This window comes from Hyperolius riggenbachi, chromosome 2 (genome assembly GCF_040937935.1).
Source record: "Hyperolius riggenbachi isolate aHypRig1 chromosome 2, aHypRig1.pri, whole genome shotgun sequence".
Taxonomy (NCBI): domain Eukaryota; kingdom Metazoa; phylum Chordata; class Amphibia; order Anura; family Hyperoliidae; genus Hyperolius; species Hyperolius riggenbachi.
This window is the reverse complement of record NC_090647.1, coordinates 484,265,148-484,285,114: the sequence shown is the minus strand read 5'-3', so window position 1 is coordinate 484,285,114 and position 19,967 is coordinate 484,265,148. Positions and strand designations below refer to the sequence as shown.

Here is a 19,967-nt window from a genome sequence, read left to right as displayed (position 1 = left end):
TTTGTTTATTTTGTACAATCACTGTATGAATTTTGCATATGCCTCATATTTTACACAACCATTGCATGCATTTATGTTTGGTACTGAAACCCACAGTTCTGGTCAAGGAGGGACCTTACTGGAACTATTTGAATGTATTGTTTATAAATTATTTGAGTCATTCTATGAGATATATGGATTATTGCAAATTATACTATAAATTACACAGGCAGGTGGTTCTATATTGATTCTCTTTTAGACACTTTATAGGCATGAGGGGCACCACTAGACCACCAGGAAAGTGATATGGGGGAGACTAGGGATCACTCGACCATGAGAGAAGTTATATGTGGATGGGGTGGCATTAGACCACAAGGGGAGCTGCCAGTAGACCAGAAACCAGCCAGTAGACTACCAGAAGAAATGAGAGAAGTGAAATAGGGATGGGTACCCACTGGAACACCAGGGAAGCTGGAGATTGGGGAACCATTCTACCACCAGAAAAGCTCACGTACTTCTTTCTCTGCTTTTGAGCAAAAGAGCTACTTCCTGTATGTACAGGAAGTTGTCATCATTCTGGTCCTGTATAGGGATGATCGAAGAGATGCAAATACTTCTGAGTTTATGCAAATTTTTATGCAAATATATGCATTTTGATAATGGACCAATCAATCTCAACCCAGGTTTAAATTGTTTGGTCAATTTCGAAGATGCATATATAAATACATATAAATTTGCATATCATTGATTGTCCCTAGTCCTGTACTGTCTGTTAAAACTGATACAAAACTGAGACTGAAGGGGCCCATACACTGGTCGATTTCAGCGATCGATCGATCAGAAATCAATTCTTTCAAATCTATTAATCGATTTGTGGCCGATTTTGATCGATTTTTGATGGATTTGATCTATCTGACAGGATGGAAGATCTAGGTCGATCTGCTGCTGCCAGCAGATCGATGGCCCATAGAGTTGCATTGGATCTAATGGTCCAATAATGCATTCTGAAATCTATGGGAAATCTGTTCCTAGGGTGTGGCACACATCAGATAGATTCATGTCAGATTCAACCTGACAGGCATCTGACAGAAATCTATCTGATGGTCGAATCTGCTGCAAATCTATAAGTGTATGGACACCTTGATGCTCATTTGGCAATATGGATACAAAAAGCATGTAGTAAAATTGGAGCAATTGCCGGGAGTAACTGATTAGGATTACAATGTGTTGTCGACTCTGGGGAATTGCTCTGGTTTTCCTTTGTGTCTAGTGTTAGGAGAAAAGCTGGCCATACACTGGCCCGATTTGCTGCCGTTTCGACAGCAGATTCGATCACTGGGATCGAATCTGCTGCCAATCGTTCGTGCTACACGCCGAATTTCGATCCATTTCGTCCGATCCCGTCGATCGCCCGCGGGTAGGGAGCGCATCGCTAGCAGCGTTCGAGTGCCTGACGACCGACGCAATAGAGCCGCATACATTACCTGCTCCACCGGCACGACTACCCCCGGTCACCGCTGCTCCGTGTCCGCGCTGGTCTCCGGCATGCTTCAGTTCCTCCTGCCCGGCAGGAAGTTTAAACAGTAGAGGGCGCTCTACTGTTTAAACTTCCTGCCACGCAGGAAGAAGTAAAGCATGCTGGACCTGGAGACCAGAGCGGAGAAGATAGCGGAGACTTGGGGACTGGAGTCGCTCCGGCGGAGCAGGTAATGTATGCGGGGGGGGGGGGGGGGGAGCGGCAGCGGCACCACCACAACATATTGTGAACGGTTTCAGGCTGAAATCGGTTCACAATCCGTTTGCAGTAAAGGTAGCCATAAGATCCCTCTCTGATCAGATTCGATCACAGAGGGATCTATCTGTTGGTCGAATCTGATGGCAAATCGACCAGTGTATGGCTACCTTAAGCCCTCCCCCAGTGACTTGGACTACCTGGAAGCTTTTACTGATGTATATAAAATATATATTGCCTACCATGTTCTTTTGAAAGAGTTTCTGGAGAAAGCAGGCCCCGCATTGCACGTATAGCTCATGGTATAATGTGTCTGAGGAGTGCTGTGTATCTGCTCTGCTGGATGTTGTATCAGCTGTTGATCATGTGATGGAAAGTCACCCAAGCCAGCTAATAATACTGTTGAAGTCTCGTCAATCATCTTCCTTCAGTTTAGCGCTTCCAGCACTTTGCTTTGAACACATCAGCCTGTTCCAGGAAAGATCTGCATACTAGGCTTGTGCAATGCTCTGCCATATTTATGCCAATTTCTAAGTAACATTTTTAATTTTGTTTTGTTGCAGAGTCATGTAATAGATGCAATATGATATGATTGAAAAAGGCCTAAACCGCCCCGAAAATTATTATGCTATGCCTCCCAACTGTCCCTCTTTTGGAAGGACAGTGCCTCTTTGGGAAGTAAACCCCTGCCCCTCTTTGGCCTGGTGCACACCGATCGGTTTTTTAAGCGATCCGCAAACCGCTTCTGCCTTGGAAAACGCTTGGCTAATGTATCTCAATGGGATGGTGCACACCAGCGATTTGTGGTCCTGCAGCACTTTTGCGGTTTGCAGAAGCGTTTCTGCCTCAATGTAAAGTATAGCAAAAGCTCAAACCGCTCTGGAAAACGCTAGATCAGAGCGGTTTTCCAGGCATTTTTGTTACAGAAGCTGTTTAGTAACAGCATTTACTGTAACAATATTTCTAATCTGCTACACTAAAACGCTCCCAAAAACACTAGGCATGTTTAGAAAACGTCTCTAAACATGCCTAGAATGGCTCTGAAATCTGCTCTAAAAACCTCTAGCGTTTTGAGGATCTGCTAGCGGTTTTGGTGTGCACTGGGCCTGACTTCCTTGTTTGTCCCACTTTCAGGACTGATGTACAGATCTGAGTAAATGTATTTTTCTAATGAAAAATGTGTTTAACTGACTATAAACTTTATTCCCATTAATTAAACGGATATATGATGATATACTGATGTTAAAATAAAGAACAACTTATCATGATAGAAAGCACCAGTGTGGTTTGAATGATAAAACGACATCTTTTGGTTCTGAATTCTTTGTGGTATGCATGACGAGGGGTGTGGTTATAGATGTGTTAGGGGAGTGTCTTAAAGTGTACCCTCTTTCTTATCTCAAAAACTTGGAACTCAAGGTGAGAGTGTCCATATTTAAGGCAAAGTCCCCATTATCCGGCAACTGGAAGTCTCAACTAACCGGCACGCCTGAGGGGATAACTGGGACTTTCTTTTGAGGGGTTTCGGAAGAGTTTGGAGGCTTTAAAATACTTACCGAGCCTAAAGCAACGTCCTGTAGCCTTCCTGTAGCTCCTAGAGGGCTATGCTCCTTCTGGCATTTGTGCATAGCTCCCAGCATGTCATGTGACCTGATGCAGGTCAGGTGACACGCAGGCTTCAGTGTATGGAAGACGCCGGAATGCCGCTAAGAGCCCACTAGGAATGACAGTAAGGCTACAAGACGTCGCTGGAGGCTCAGTGATTATTGGGGGGGGTGTTCTTTTTCGGCCGGTTTCTCAAGCAACCAGCAAGCACCTGTATCCAGCATCAGTCGATCCCCGTTGGTACCGGATACTAGGGACTTTGCTGTATTTCCTTTTAAACAATGCACATTGCCTGGCAGTCCTGCTGACCATCTGCCTCTAATACTTTTAGCCATAGGCCCTGAACAAGCATGCAGATCAGGTGTTTCTGACACAAATCTGATGAGATGAGCTGCATGCTTGTTTCAGGTGTGATTCAGACACTGCTGACCAGAAAGATAAGCAGGTCTGCCAGGCAACTGGAAATGAATATGGCAGCCTCCATATCCCTCTAACCTTTGGGTTCCTTCTAAGCTAAATCCACCCCAAACTGATGTTTTTAAATATATTAAGCTATGTATAGGTTCTCAGTAACTTTCCAAAACAGTCATTAGTGATCATTTTGGTTGACAGTTTAGGAACAATCACTACTTGTCTGTGATTAGGGACAAGTTCTGTTGTGTGGAAAGGGGAGGACAAGCAAGAGGCACTGTGCTGAGATTGTACATACAGTGCTGGGGGAGGGAGTAGTGTAAAATGTGTCGGGAGGCCCATGGTTTTGTAGATACACCAGAAATACTCATTTCAGCCGTCAGTGGAAAGGGGTGAAGAGGCATTCAGTACAAGCTGCGGATAGAGCTCATCCTTGAGGCACAGTCAGGTTACAGTCAGGTCATTTATCTTAACCTCCATGATTAATCAGACTAGTAAAGCCAATAACGTGTGTTTCCAAGATGACCAAGGCCAGATTTATACTTTTTGTGCCCTTAGGCCAGCTGTCTTGCTGCTCCCCTTCCATGTGCAGCATCCCCCTTCCATGTCTAACATTCATGTACAGCAGCACCCTTTAATTATATACAAATTCCTTGGGCTGCAGCTCCATATTTATATTTGCTGCTTCTTATTTGCAACCTCTGTATTCCATTTGCAGCAATCCCTCTCCCATGTCCAGCCACCCCTAAGCCAGCTGCCACCCAAGGCCCAAGCCTTTCGTGGCCTTTCCAGAAATCCAGCCCTCAAGATGATCTCTGTATCCCGGCCCTTCTGATCACATGATCTTTGGATAGCAATGACATTGCTGAACCGAACTGTTCCTCTTTAACCTTTCACAGAATTCATCTGGCAAGAAGGGAAGTGTTGGATGGTACTCTATTAGCTTGTGGGGAGCCGGCTGTGGAGAGGTAAACTGCAGCAAGGGCTTAGGTCAATGTAAACCTTTCCCTCTTTTTTCCCCAAGGTTTTATGCTCTAGGATACATATAGCTGTAAAAGGTTATAGATGTCTTCTGTTAGAAGCACTTCAAGATAACACTACACATACAGGATAGCATGGAACTGTGCAGCTCCAGCACTATAGAGGACCCCTATAATAGAAGGTTGGCATAACTTGCAGTATACTAGAAGCATTGCCAAGTTACAGATCTTAGTAATGGTGGCCACTAATGATCCAATCTTTTTCATCCAATCTTACCATTTCTATGTAATATAAGAGAATTGCCTATATTATCCATCCAATATATTCATTCAATTTACCCTTATACTACATAGATTTGGTAAAATTGGATGAAAAAGATTGGATCATTAGTGGCCACCTTAAGATACACTTAGGAAAATATTTGCCTAATCCAGTTGTAAATGTGTCAAATTAGGAGATAATCATATGAGCTTCTCCTGACCAGTGCAGACTCTTCCCAAGCCTCATGATATCAGAGGAACACTAAATCACCTGAGGCGGATGATAACTATGATTTTGTTTTAGTTGTTGGAGCCATCTTATTTTTAAAGAGAAACTTTAACGTAAGATTTGACTTCATCCCAATCAGTAGCTGATACCCCATTTCCCATGAGAAATCTTTACCTTTTATCTAATGGTTCATCATGGACATCTGTATGGCTGATATTGTGGTGAAACTCCTCCCACAGTGTGATGTCATAACCATGGTCCTGACAGTTTGCTCTTTGTGAATCCCTTTGCATTGTGGGAAATAATCTAAAGCCCCATACACAGGCTCAACAGCAGTCTTTTATGCAGCACAATTATAAGACGTCAATCCAACTGTTGGATTGACATCTTATCAGTTGTTTGAACAATAGCAAGCAACTTTTTCTGGTTGTTTCAACTGGTTTCACAACAAAAGTTGTTTGATAATTGTGCTGCATAAAAGACCGCTGTTGAGCGTGTGTATCGGGCGTAATGCTGGGTACACACAATATGTTTTTCCGCTCGATTTTCCACCCGATCGTTTTTTCTACTCGATTCTGCGTTCAATTCTCTTATCTCCCGCTCATTTTTCTTATCTTTTTCCATTACTTCTATGAGAAATCGAGCCAAAAAATGATCAGAAGTAATATCGGACATGTCGCAAATTATCTATCGAACCTATCTATCGGGGGTAAAAACGTATGAACGTATGATGTATTGCCAGCATACGATTATCACATCCAGGGGAGTGGGTGGGGCTAGAATGTGTACTTCACAAGTAGCTGTCAAAGGGGTGTGGCCAAAATTATAAAGATTCCTGTCATGTGATAATGCATTTTTTTTTATATATGTTACAGCCAGTGTTAGAAATGAAATGATTCCTGTTTAGATGAATGTATTTTCCGGCCGTCTCGCTGCGGCCAAATGTATGAAAAGTTAGTTTAATTTAATGAAATGAAGCCGGCGGCAAATGTAGCAGATGAAGCCGCTGGCTTCAGCTCTCTCTCCTCCCCCTGCCTTTCTCTCTCCTACTGGCAGCCGGCGGGGACACGCGTGTTCCCAAGAGTTGTTTGTCGCGCCAGGGAAGCAGAGCGGGGAGGCTGCAGACATTGCTTCTACCAGCACCCGCTCTGCAGGAATGGCAGGATTCCCTGCTGTGACGAACAACTCTCGCGGCTGCCAGTAGGAGAGAGAGAGAGAGAGGCAGGGGGAGGAGAGAGAGGCAGAGCGGAAGCCGGCGGCTTCATCTGCTACATTTGCCGCCGGCTTCATTTCATTAAATTAAACTAACTTTTCATACATTTGGCCGCAGCGAGACGGCCAGAAAATACATTCATCTTAACAGGAATCATTTCATTTCTAACACTGGCCGCAGCGCAGCGGCCACTTCGCACATTGACCGGCCAGAACCCGAACTGGCCAGCCAGAACGCGAAGTGGCCAAACTTCGGGTTCTGGCCGTAACATATATAACTATTGATCCAGTATATGCGTTTTATTGTGAAATTGCAAAAAAATGGAAAGTTGTGACTGGGCACACCATCTGAGCTTGAATACTGGACTTATTGTGAAATTGGACAAGCAATTTTAACACAGAATGCTTCATATGGGAGCAATCACAGAATTCTTCTCTATGAATGAGCACACCAGAAAACAATATATTAGAATTCTGTCCCAGGTGGATACGCTGGGACATGTCTATCAGTCTTAGGAATCTAGAAGCGCGTGTAATTATTACATTTTTTTATGTTATATTTAAACAAAATAACTAAATTGGGGTAATTTATAAATACTTTGCTTATGTATGCAATATTTTCCATATGGCTGAAAAGACCGGGAATGAAGCTAATGAAAGGGTTTGCTTATTGTCTTCAGTGGCAAAGCTCAGTGGAAAATGTGAAAGCTTTTGTTCTGTCGCTGCTATTATTTCTTACGTCTGCAAAATGTTAACATTATGAGCATAAAACAGTTTTTACCTCCGCACTTATTTTTTCAGCTTAGAATGTTCTGCCGTAAATCTGAAAAACCGTTGTCAAAATGAGATTTCCACCCAAACCGCTCATTTGAGTCTGGGTGGAACATGTTCCCTTGTTAAATTACACTTGAGTTTGAGATCTCTCTGTACATCCAGTGTTGTTAAAGTAGCACTCTACCCAAGATGTTATTTTAGCTTAGCATAGAAGTGGGGTAGGTTTGGGGCCTTTTTTGTTGACTTTATTTTATCCAGTAGAGATTTCTCTTGCTTCTTGCCTTGGTGACGCCCAGAGAATTGCTGTAAGCTGAACTTTCCGTTCCTCTGTCTACAGTGCATTAATCCTCTATATGTTTCCTCAAAGGATCTACTTGTTGTCAGTAGGCCTGATCTCCACATGGAATATTATAATTCATCCAGCAAATATGAACTGCATTAATTAAAGTTTCTTTGAACGGGAGTCCAGGCAGAATCCATATACCTTCAGCAGACAGTGCTCCTGTATAAAAATTTAAGAACACATGTGTAAAGGGTGACTGTTTTGAGCCAAGGCTGTACAAAAGAAGCTCATCTCCAGCCTTTAGGATGTTCTGTTGCTATGCAAGGAAAGAGGAGGACCAACAGCGCAACACATGATGGAGCGGGCGTCGTTAGTGAAAGAACGATGCCCTCGACCAGCACTCAGCTGAGTCAATCTGCCAGTTGGATCATTCGCTGATGCGCCAAGGGGAATAGGGGGCCCCTGTACACATGCTAGATGTGTGGCAGCCATCTTGACTGAGAACCATATAGCTCAGAGATCCTCAACCCTGTCGTCATGGCCCACCAACACTACATGTTTTCCAGGAAACCACAAAATTCACAGGTGAGGTAATTAATGTCTCTGCAGAGCTTAATAACAACCTATGTGGATTTTCACAAAACATGCACTGTTGGTGGGCCTTGAGAATAAGGATGGGGAACGCTGATCCAGCTTGTGTTCAAAGCTTTTTGAGTGTGTAATCTAGCAGAAAAATAACCAATTGTGATAGGGACCTCATTTAAACGGTGTAATAACCGGGACAGATGGGCAAATAGAATACATAAGTTTTAATTACGGTAGCGTATATTAACTTCAAACTATACTGGCCAAAAACTGAGAAATAATTAATTTTTTTCATTTCTTTCTTAATCTTCCTGTTAAAATGGATTTAGAAAAAAATAATTCTTAGCAAAATGTACTACTCAAAGAAAGCCTAATTAGTGGCGGAAAAAAACAAGATATAGATCAATTCATTGTGATAAGTAGCAATAAAGTTATTGGCGAATGAATGGGAGGTGAACGTTGCTCGGATGCATGAGATTTTCGGCACTGCGGTGCTGAACCAGCTAAATAAATGGCTAAAACATTTTTCTTCCATGCGCAGATCATGTCCTCTAGTCCTTTGTAAAGCCCTAGGGACAAAAAGCTCATCCACCAAGCTTTTATTAGCACATTAGTGCAGAGATGGACTAAGATGTAATGGGGCCATAGGCAAGGTAGTAGATGTGGTCTTTTTGGTAAGTTGAAGTAGAGAGAGGTCAGATAAGGTGGCAGGTGGGCTCCTTGACATCCACTAGGCCCCAGGCACCTGCCAAGGTTGCCTGGTGGGTGATCCTGCTCTACATTAGTGTCATATATTTACAGGGTCATAGCGCAGTAATAGAGAGGCATAGATAGATGAGGGAAGACTACCCTTTTTTTCCTGGGGGTGTCTGGCTTCAGGTACCCTTTAAAACCAAAACCCAGACTAGTACCTTTCCTGCAGTGGTGCCTCATTTTGCACAGCAGCCGTCTTCTCTCACTTTTGCTTAAACTGAAATTATGTTCCAGAACTTGGAGGTCTTTAAACATTGTAACATTTCTTCAAGCAGAAACAATGTATACATTTGTTTAGGCACCCCCTAGGTGTACAGTTGCTATCTTTAGCTACCCAGTATGAAGATTTTATTTTGTAATGTGTCAGTGGACTTTTTTTTTTAAACAGTTTTTGTTTGTTTCTAAGCTAACCAGGATGTGGTGAAACAATACAATGTGATCCGCAGCTTTACAAATCCAGTTCAGATTCCAGATGGTGATGTTAAAATCAGCCTCTGCATGACGTAACCGAAAAAGCCACCGTGTCCTTCGATTGAGAACGCTTCCCTGCGTGCGCCCGCTGTATTACTGAATGGGGATGAAAGCCTCTTGCTCGACTTAAATGCTTCCTTTCCTCCTTTTAATTCTGTTTAATGCTGCTGCACCTAAAGATTATAATACCGTTTAAAGTCCGCCGCATGAAGGATGCTATAAATAAATGCTACAAAACAATATTTAAGCGATATTTGTAATTTAATTGAAAGCTTTCTTTACGCTTTCCTCTTTAATAGGAATATACGTTGAATTTTAGTTTGGTATTTAGAATCTATATGTGATTATAGTAATTTCGTAACCATGTTTGCCAGAAGGCTTGAGATCGTTGATGGGTTATTATTGTTGCTATGGATATTATGTTTACTGTACCTGTTGTTGCATATTACAGATGTTATATATTCTTTTATAATCACTTCTCTCTCTATCTATACTGTATATCCTTCAAATGCTGATGAGTAAATTTGGTGGGATAGTTTGTTAATTTAAAGTAAACCTGAGATGGGCTTAATAAATAAGGAGGGGGAACACCGAGAGCCCAATATAGTGTAGTATGCACGGTAACTTATAGGTATAGAAGGAGAAGTATAATGTTATACTCACAAATTTTGGGTTACTGTATCAGGCAACCACTTTGAAGGCAGGTGGGGAGTATTAGACCTGTACCCTCTCAGGATTAAGAAGTCGCTCTCTGTAGATCGGAAAAAAGGGAACCAAGTCCCCTCCACCAGGGGTGGACACACTTATTGTACAGTTGTACAGAGGTGCCAAAAGTAGGATAAATGTTTTAAAAGAGAACAATGGGGGTTAGTAGTGGACTTGCTTCCCCAAAATAGACACAGAAAAATGTTGCTTAATTCAACAAAAGTGATTTATTTACATACTCCGGTTAGATGCAATGCGTTTCGTGGGCACGTCCCACTTCATCAGGCAATAAAATTGGAGTACAATCAACTCATACGTTCTCAGTACAAGCTTAGCGCCTCTAGATAGTTCCTTAATTTAAAGTAAAGATGGGCTTTATAGCTGTATTTATACTTATCCGGGGCTTCCTCCAGCCACATGAGGTGCATGGGGTCCCTCGCCATCCTCCCGCTAATCCGGGCTGCTGGACTCTTCTGCACATGCATGGCTCGGGGGTGCACACCCCTGTTGCACTCCTGCAGCTGGGAGCGTTCTTCACCTGCACAGTAGTGTTGCGCAGGCGCAGAACGCTTCTGGGCACCTCGAGGTCATCCTTACTGCGCCTGCGTGAAGAGCCGTTGTCAATCATGGCCACGTTGTCCGCAGCATACAGCGCAGGTGCAGAACTACTGCGCCTGCACAGTGCACCGCGGACCACGTGGCCATGATTGACAACGGCCCTTCACGCAGCCACAGTAAGGGTGACCCCGAGGTCAGCCTGAACAGCATGCGGGGAGCCCAGGACGGCGGCGGAGAGCAGAGTGATCAGTGTGGGACAGTCGGCTGCAAGGGCTGGAGAAAGCCCCAGGTGAGTAAGGCTGTTTTTACATTTTTTTGCCTGATGTTTCTTTTAAGGAGCTTACAGCCCTCAAGTAATTGATCAGATTGGGTACTGTTAATTGCGCCGATTGAGAACGAACGATCATTCTGTCGATCCAAATTTTGGAATGATTCTTTGATCGCATAGCTTATCATATTCCCCTCCACTGGTGGGCCCGTACGATTGTTTACAATTGATTGCAACGATCGGATCGGACAGTTCATCAATCAGGAAATGTGGTAATTAATGGGCACCTTTAGCGGTCATTACTCGATCAATAAGCCTTGTACACATGCTAGATGGTTCTCAGCGAAGGGGCTGGTCGGGATCATCTTAACCAAGGGTAGTCTTCTTCTCCTACTCATGTGGTGCTCCGTTGTGCGTTATGCCGTTTTCCCTCCTTCCTTGTTTGGTTGGAAGGAAACTAGAACAGACAGCATTCTGGCTTCACTCATTATTTAGCAATCTGGCGAGACATTCTAGGCTGAGATGACACCATATGATAGTCTCTTGCCTAAAGATTATCTAATGCAGTGATGGCATTCCAGCTGTGACAAAACTACAAATCCCATCATGCCGCTGCCTCCCCAAGTTATGTTTAGAGTTGTCAGTGTATTGCAATGCCTCATGGGACTTGTAATTCCACCACAGCTGGAGTGCCAAGGTTAGCCATCACTGATCTAATGTATGTATGAGGTTATAGTCACTCAACCTTTCTCTTTATGGTAAGATTAGGTGACAAATCTGATGTCTGTATAAAGCTAGGTACACACCATACAATTTTCTGGCAGATTTTCCTGCCAGATCGATTATTTCCAACATGTCCGATCTGAATTTCGATCAATTTTTCAATCTTTTTTTTCATTGTTTTTTCGATCGATCGTCGTTCAGTTCTACGAAAATCGGTTGAAAAAAAATCTTAAAAAAAGATTAGAAATGTTGGAAATAATCGATCTGGCAGGTAAATCTGCCAGAAAATTGTATGGTGTGTACCTAGCATAAGTATTCCTTAATCTACTGGTCCAGCTGTGTTTTGAGCAAAATTCACCTGCGTATAATCCTCTTAGCCAACCACTATTATTATCCAGAGAAAGACTGGCACTGGGGACACCTGCTTGTGGTTTCCTCTCCTTTCTCAATAGAATGTGAACATACATGTGAATAGCTAAACCATCAGCATTATGCTGGAAATACACGGCTCGATTCTGAGCCATTTAGATGGCTCGATAGATCATTTCCAACATGTCCGATCTCCCGCCCGATCGTTTCTGCGCTCGATTCTGCATGGAGGACAATGGAAAAAGATAAGAAAAACGAGCGGAAGATAAGAGAATTGCCTGCAGAATCGAGCACGGAAAAAGATCAGGCGCGGAATCGAGCGGCAGAATCGAGCCGTGTATGCCCAGCATAGGGCAGCACGGAGTAGTGGTTAGCTCTCTCATCTTGCAGCACTGGGTTCCTGGTTCGAATCCCAGCCAGGGCACTATCTGAAAAGAGTTTGTATGTTCTCTCCGTGTCTGCGTGGGTTTCCTCCGGGCACTCCGGTTTCCTCACACATTCCAAAAACATACAGATAAGTTAATTGGCTCCCCCTAAAAAAAAAAAAAGGCCCTAGACTACAGTACTTACACTACATAATATAGACATATGGCAATGGCAGGAATTAGATTGTGAGCTCCTTTGAGGGACAGTTAGTGACAAGACAAAATATATATATATATATATATATATATATATATATATATATATATACACACACACACACTGTACATCGCTGCGTAATATATTGGCGCTATATAAATGCTAAAAATAATAATAATAATTTGTGCTGCCTCTGAGTTATAGCTGCATCTCCAAATGCCCTTGTATAGGCAAAAACATGTATTTCATAGGGGAAGTGGGGGATGGAGCTGGGGCATGTCTTATTGTATGGGAGATCCAGCCAGCCTGTTTGCACCTTGCCCTGGCCAGGGGGAATCGGGGACGATCAGTGTACTGGAACTTGTTAAGCTGGAACTTGTTGGACTTGACAATTATCAGCTTATCAGTATTTCTGCGGACAACTTTAGAGTTGACATAAATGGACTGATAGCTGCTAGAATTCAGAGCAGTTATTTTCTCCACAGGAAGCAGAATCCCCCTGGGCAGAACTGAGACGTTCAGGCAAATTAAATTCATAAATTAATGATGAATTACTCAACAGGTGATCAATAGGCTGTGAGGTATCAGACAACCTTCCAAACCTGATTTGCCACATGCAAAGCTCTGGTCAGCCCAGGGGCATAAAAGATTGCAGAACAATGAGGACTGACAAGAGAGAGAAACAGGTGATGTATCAAAAGTGGTACCAAGGTATAGCACATTTCATCCTCACCATGCAATGACTGCAAAGCAGATGGTTTATGTGTACATTTAAAAAAGCCATAGATGTGTCCTTTATAAGGGGAGGAGATGTCTGGGGAAGGCATGCTTATCTACTGAACTTGGAAAGTACCTTTAATTAACTGAAGTTCTAATGTAACCATTAACCAGGGCAACCTAATGTGCGCAGCTGACCACTGTTCCCCATTTTACTTTAGAAATTGTCTTCTTTTCAAAACCACGTTCAAATCCAACAATAAATCTGCACTTGTTCTGGGTGAGGGTCATGATATGATGGATGCACTGCTTGTTAGAGGATAAGTGGGCAGTGCCACTACAGTCATTTGCACAAACGCCACATTTTGATCCTTACTTTTCCAGTATTTTGACGTGACGTGTCCCCCTGTGGGAGCAAACATAACCGATCGCCGCTGAATGTCGTCAAAGCATTTGACTGAGACGCAACAGGACACCTGTGTGAAAGAGGCCTTCAGCCTGGTACACACATTGCAATTTTCCTTAAGATTGACTGTTGAATCGATTACTACCGACAGGTCCAATCTGATTTTCAATCGTTTTTCAGATCATTTTCGTGATCACGTTCAGAAATCAGACCGGACCTGTCAGAAATAATCGATTCGACCTTCAATGTGATGGAAAAATTGCATGGTATGGACCCGGCATTAGTCAAGCCCTACAGTCCAATGAAATTTTCTAAACAGCAAATGCAGCTTCTTGAGTCGGCAGCAGTTGCAGTCATGGTCTATCTCCCCAAGGCTCAAACGCAGGGGCGTTTTTAGGCATAGGCAGTACAGACCACTGCCTGGAGTGCCATTAGTCCTGGGCCCCCTGAACTAAGCCACACCCCACGAGTGTTTGTACCTCCTTCTGTCTCCTTGTGCCACCTCTGCCCCCGTGTGTCCCTCCTGTCTCCTTTTGTGCCTCCTCCTGTCTCCCTTTGTGACTCTTTCTGTCTCCTTGTGCCACCTTTAATCCCCCTGTGCATCCAGAGATGGATTCAAGTGAAATGGTGCCCTAGCAATCACTTTGGGCCCACACTTGATGGCCACCTAGCTTTTTTGGCAATATTTGTTGGGGGTTAGCATAAACGCCCGCCCTATACTCTCTCCAGACCCTAGGCACCTGCTGCTTAAGTTGCCTTGTGGATGATCCGCTATGTGTGTGTCCCTCTGTGCCTCCCTCTGTCCCCCTTTGTGCCTCCATCTGTCCCACTATCTGTTCCTGTCCCCACCTGCGCTCCCCCAGCCCAGTGTGTAATAGAGATGTAGCGAACGGTTCCCGAACCATTCGCTGGCGAACATCTCTGAAAGCATGGGGCTTTTACTACTTCCGGGTCGCTCTGACCCGGAGTAGTACGCCTGCGCTGCCCGGCAAAGCGCGTCCTAGATCGCGCTCCTGTTGCCGGGCACTCTCTGCGCATGTGCGTGACGTCATGAACGACGTCACGCACATGCGCAGAGAGTGCCCGGCAACAGGAGCGCGATCTAGGACGCGCTTTGCCGTGCAGCACAGGCGTACTACTCCGGGTCAGAGCGACCCGGAAGTAGTAAAAGCCCCAGAGATGTTCGCCGAGCGAACAGTTCGCAACATCTCTAGTGTGTAAAGGCAGAGTACAGCGAAGCAAAAGCTGTGCTCTAACCTCCCCTCTGGAGTCCCTCTAGTGCTGGCTCTCCTTGTGTACAGGTGGTAGGAGATGCTGGGCATTAGGGTGAGTGATGAGCGGATAGGAGATGCTGAGCACTAGGGTGATTGATGAGCGGACAGGAGATGCTGGGCACTAGGATGAGTGGTGAGCAGCCAGGCGGAAGCGCAGCAATGGACTCCAGAGGTGAGATTTACACTGAGCTTCTCGCCTGGAGTGACAAAAAGACTAGAAATGCCCCAGCTCAAACGCAACACAACGGCAATCAATGTCCATCGCTTTTCTGCACTTTAGCCATGGCGAAACGAGCTGCCAGCAGCTGGCCGTGTAACCTAGAGACCTGTAGTAATAGCACCATAGTAATACATGTTGTTATATGTGTGGTTTATTAATTATTGGGGTCTGCTCAGATGTACTTGCACAGAAATGCTATAATGCTGTAGTTTCTAGGAACAATTCCTCTGTGTCCTGAGAATCGGGTCAGTAGTACACAAGAGAAGTTTTAGCTGGTGGGTTGTACAGGGAGCCGTGCGGGAGGAGGGGACCTGTGCAGCGTGCTGGGAAGATGTTCCCCCTGCAGGGCGCTAATAAGGCGAGGAGGGGGTGGCGAGAAGTTGCTGGAGACACTTGCGCATGCGCGGCAGTCGGCAGCTGTTAGCCGGGAGGGACAGTAGGATAGGAAGCAGTGTGGAGATGATCGCGGCTCAGGTTGGCACGTGATCTCAGGGGGGCTTTGCTTGGGCATGAAGCAGCCCTTGTGAAGCGGTCTCAGTCTCCAGCACATACCCGCCGGTACTACCTCAGAGCCGCTATCCGCCCCGGGACTTACTGCTGCGGAAAGTTTACACCAGCTGTAAGGAAGCGCTGCCAGGAGGGTTCATGTGCGGGATCCGGGCGGCTCCGGAGTGCCACTGATCTTATGTGCCGCTGCGGCCACGACACGCTGGGACCCATGACTCTGAGCACCCTCTCCCGGGACAGGCAGGCGGCGCCCCAGTGTGCATGTTGCGGGCTGAAGATGATCCCTCATTTCTCGGAAAATTCCGTGATCTCTCAGAACACCATCAACCAGCTGTAAGTACCCCCCTAGCATATCTGCTTTGCCCCCTGCACAGATGCCTGCCCTGGCATATCTGCGCTGCCCCCTGCACAGATGCCTGCCCTGGCATATCTGCGCTGCCCCCTGCACAGATGCCTGCTCTGCCCCCTGCACAGATGCCTGCCCTGGCATATCTGCGCTGCCCCCTGCACAGATGCCTGCCCTGGCATATCTGCGCTGCCCCCTGCACAGATGCCTGCCCTGGCATATCTGCGCTGCCCCCTGCACAGATGCCTGCCCTGGCATATCTGTGCTGCCCCCTGCCCAGATGCCTGCCCTGCCATATCTACGCTGCCCCCAAGCACAGATGCCTGCCCTGCCATATCTGCTCTGCCCCCAAGCACAGATGCCTGCCCTGCCATATCTGCTCTGCCCCCAAGCACAGATGCCTGCCCTGCCATATCTGCTCTGCCCCCAAGCACAGATGCCTGCCCTGCCATATCTGCTCTGCCCCCAAGCACAGATGCCTGCCCTGCCATATCTGCGCTGCTATGTGGCCAGCTGTAAGTACCCTGCCATATCTCCTCTGCCCACTGCACATATATATATATATATATATATACTGCCTGTACCCTGGCCAGATGTCTGCTCTGTCCCCTGCACAGATGTCTGCCTGCCCATATCTTTCCTTGCAAAATATCTGCCTGGCCACCTGTAAGTACTCTGCCATATCTGCTCTTCCTCCTGGCCAAATATCTGCCTGTACCCTGGCCAGAGGTCTGCCTGCCCTGTCATATCTGCTCTGCCTCTGGCCATATATCTTCCTGCCACCTGGCTAGCTGTAAGTAACCCGGCTTTATCTGCCTGCCCCCTACCCAGCTGTAAGTACTCTGCCATATCAGATCTGCATGCTGGCCAGGGGTCTGCTCACCCTGTCATATCTGCTCTGCCCCCTGTCCAGCTGCAAGTACCCTGCCATATCTGCTCTTCCCTCTGTTGAGCTGTAATGCCTGGTACACATGATGAGTTTTTCTGGCAGATTTACTGTCAGATTAATTATTTCCGACATGTCTGATCTAATTTTCTGTTCACTTCTATGGAAAAATGAATCGGAAATCGTTCAGAAATCAGATCAGACATGTTGGAAATAATCGGTCTGACAGTACATTTGCCAGAGAATCTCATCATGTGTACTTGGTATGAGTACCCTGCCATATCCCCTTTGCTGCCTTCCACCAGCCAGAAGTCTGTGCTCTGTTCTGCCCCCCTGGCCAGATGTCTGTCTGCCTTGCCATATCTGCTCTGTCCCCTAGCCGTCTGTAACTACTTTGCCCCCCTCCCCTCCCCTGGCCAGCTGTACATACCCTGCCATATCTGCTTTGCCACTGACCATATATCTTCCTGCCCCCTGGCCAGCTGTAAGTACCCTGCCATATCTGCTCTGCCCCCTGGCCTTAGAAGTCTGCTAGCCCTCTGCTCCAGCAACTTCATTCCTCCAGCAGCCTTTGTAATCTTCCTCCATGCCCTCTGAACTAAATCATTTGTACTGGAAGCCTGGCTAAATCCACTTTTCCCTGTACTGTTGCATGCAAAAAGTGCTAGAATGGGACTGTAAACTGTTGTTTACTGGCACTTTACAACTATGTGAAAGAGAGTTGTGAACTAATTGCAATTGCTTTAAGACTTGAAGCAGTCCTTTGAGGAAATGAGATAGCAGTTAGATCTTGTCATATCAAAATGTTTTAGAACACAGTATCAGTTGAAACAAAACAAAGTGTGGTGGCTGGATAGTGTAATGGTTAAGGGCTCTGCACACAGGAGACCAGGGTTCGAATCTCGGCTCTGCCTGTTCAGTAAGCCAGCACCTATTCAGTAGGAGACCTTTGGCAAGTCTCCCTTACACTGCTACTGCCAATAGAGCGCGCCCTAGTGGCTGCTGCTCTGGCGCTTTGAGTCCGCCAGGAGAAAAGCGCGATATAAATGTTATTTGTCTTGTCAAGTGATAACTGAATATTGTATGAACAATTTATTTCACATGTACACAAGTTCTATAGCAAGGGTCTCTTGAACTCTTTGTTCCAAGTTGGCAGCTATAGTTGGCTGTAGCTGTGTATCTTGTGTGCATATTTTCTCTGACCATAATTTATGCAGGAGGATAAGGGCATTTTCTGATATGCTCTGTAGTGGTTTTTTTTTTTTTTTTTTTTCATTTGTATGTTTCCACAATTCATGTTGTTCGATTAAAATGTGTAAGTAGATATAGTTTGCATCATTGCTAGATTTGAGTCTATTCTTAAGTTTTAGTAAAAGGCCTTGGTATGTTTATAGTCTATTGAAACCGGTCTAAAGTAGACTATTGCACTGGATAGTTTGTAATGTAAAATTGCCTTTTGTATGTGACTTGGTTACAAAGTAATATGCAGAGCTCCAGTTGCCTGTTGGGGAAGGCTGGAATGGCAGCTGTTACACAGTAGAAAGGTGCTGAACTGCCGTGACTAGCCCCAGTGATTATACTACTAATATCTGCTATGATGGGTTGACTTGTATTGCGTTACATATAATTTTGTCTTTTTTGATTTTTCTACTTTGTTAGCCATCATTTTTAATTTGCCATCCCGAGGATCCTGTCCCCAGGGCACATACTTTCATACACAGGACAATGGCTCTTGCAGAGACCGCCATGCCCACTTCAGGGAATCTTGCCATGAGCACTTATTGATGCAAAAATTAACTGAATGGGCTTATTTGTTTCCTCCCTGCATAGAGCAAAGTCTTGTACAATAATGAAAGGCTTGCATGTGCTCACAAGTAATCTCTATCTGTAGAGCGCCTACTGTACTGAGTAGGTCACATCTCTGACAGCAAAAGCCGTCCATGAAATACATCGCAAGTGTGAAAGTCCTTATTAAAATGTCACAGAACTCAGCTTTTCATCTCTGCTCTAAAATATTATTTATAGCATAAAATCTACCACATAAAAAAATGGAATCAGAACAGCATTCAAACAGTTAAACACAGTGCTGTTCTTCAGTGGAAAGCTCCTTGCTTCAGTGGGTAGCTTCTGGCCACATTTGAAGAGGTGATAACATTATCTTTTGTTTACATTCCTTTGTCATACATTTAGTAAACATTAGCAAACTGCTGTAATGAGCCCTAGAAGCAGAAAGAGCAGAGAAGTGATCACTAGATAGATTTTAATACATAAATACAGAAACTACGCAATGGCAGATTTTAGAGCAGATAAACTGCACTTTGGGAATTTGTTGACAGTATTACTTGTGCACAAAAACAAATGTGCTAACTATATGGGTAATAAAAAGCAGGAAAAACAGGTTTTTATTGAACATTATGGCAGTTTTATCCCACTTTAATTTATGTGAACAGAGTGTAACCTTATTAGAGATGCTCTGTATTGATTATAGTTAATGATGTTCAAATAGGTAGGTATGTTTCTTGGCAATACAGTGTGTACTCGTTGCTGAATACATTGACGTTGGTAATATGCCTTGTAGCGTTGGTTTATAAGCAACACATGCACAAATAATCTCGCTTACGTTTCATCATCAAAGGAAAAACAAGCTAGCAAGCAAACAGTAGTTCTGTCTTGTGGGTTTTGCAACGTATATTTGAAGCAGGTTGATATGGCTGAATAGAGTACTGGTTAAAATAAGGGCACTCCCTTTGTCATGGGAGACCAGGGTTTGAATCCTGGCTAGGGCCAATACCTAATCAGTAAGGAGTAAGGCAAGACTCCCTCAGGGCTGGAACCCACAAGAGCGTTTTTTTGAGCATTTTGGCAGCGCTGCGAAACGCTAGCGTTTTGCCAAAACGCTCAGCTGATGTTAATGGATGGGGCAACTTCCACAGGAGCGTTTGCGTTTCCCAGAAACGCAAACGCAGGACATGCAGCATTTTGGGAGCGTTAGCGCTTCAATGTAAAGTATTGAAACGCTAGCGGAAACGCTCAGCAAAACCTAAACTGAGCGGTTCTGCTAGCGTTTTGCGGTTCAGCACACTGTAACAAAATGAAAAATAATTCACAGGACCAATCAGGATAAAAACGCA

At 44.8% G+C, this 19,967-nt stretch overlaps 1 protein-coding gene across 3 annotated transcripts in view; it reads left to right on the top strand.

Annotated features, from left to right (window-relative positions):
- SSH2 (slingshot protein phosphatase 2) overlaps positions 1–19,967 on the top strand; it is a 302,262-nt gene that overhangs the window by 190,522 nt on the left and 91,773 nt on the right. Inside the window, exon 1 of one of the 3 annotated variants that reach the window (XM_068270324.1) lies at positions 15,533–15,937. The exons of the other annotated variants lie outside the window; for them this stretch is intronic. Within the exon in view, the coding sequence (XP_068126425.1) occupies positions 15,783–15,937 (155 nt within the window). The 5' untranslated portion in view covers positions 15,533–15,782. Of the gene's footprint in view, positions 1–15,532; positions 15,938–19,967 lie in introns of those variants that run through there. 3 annotated transcript variants of the gene reach the window in all.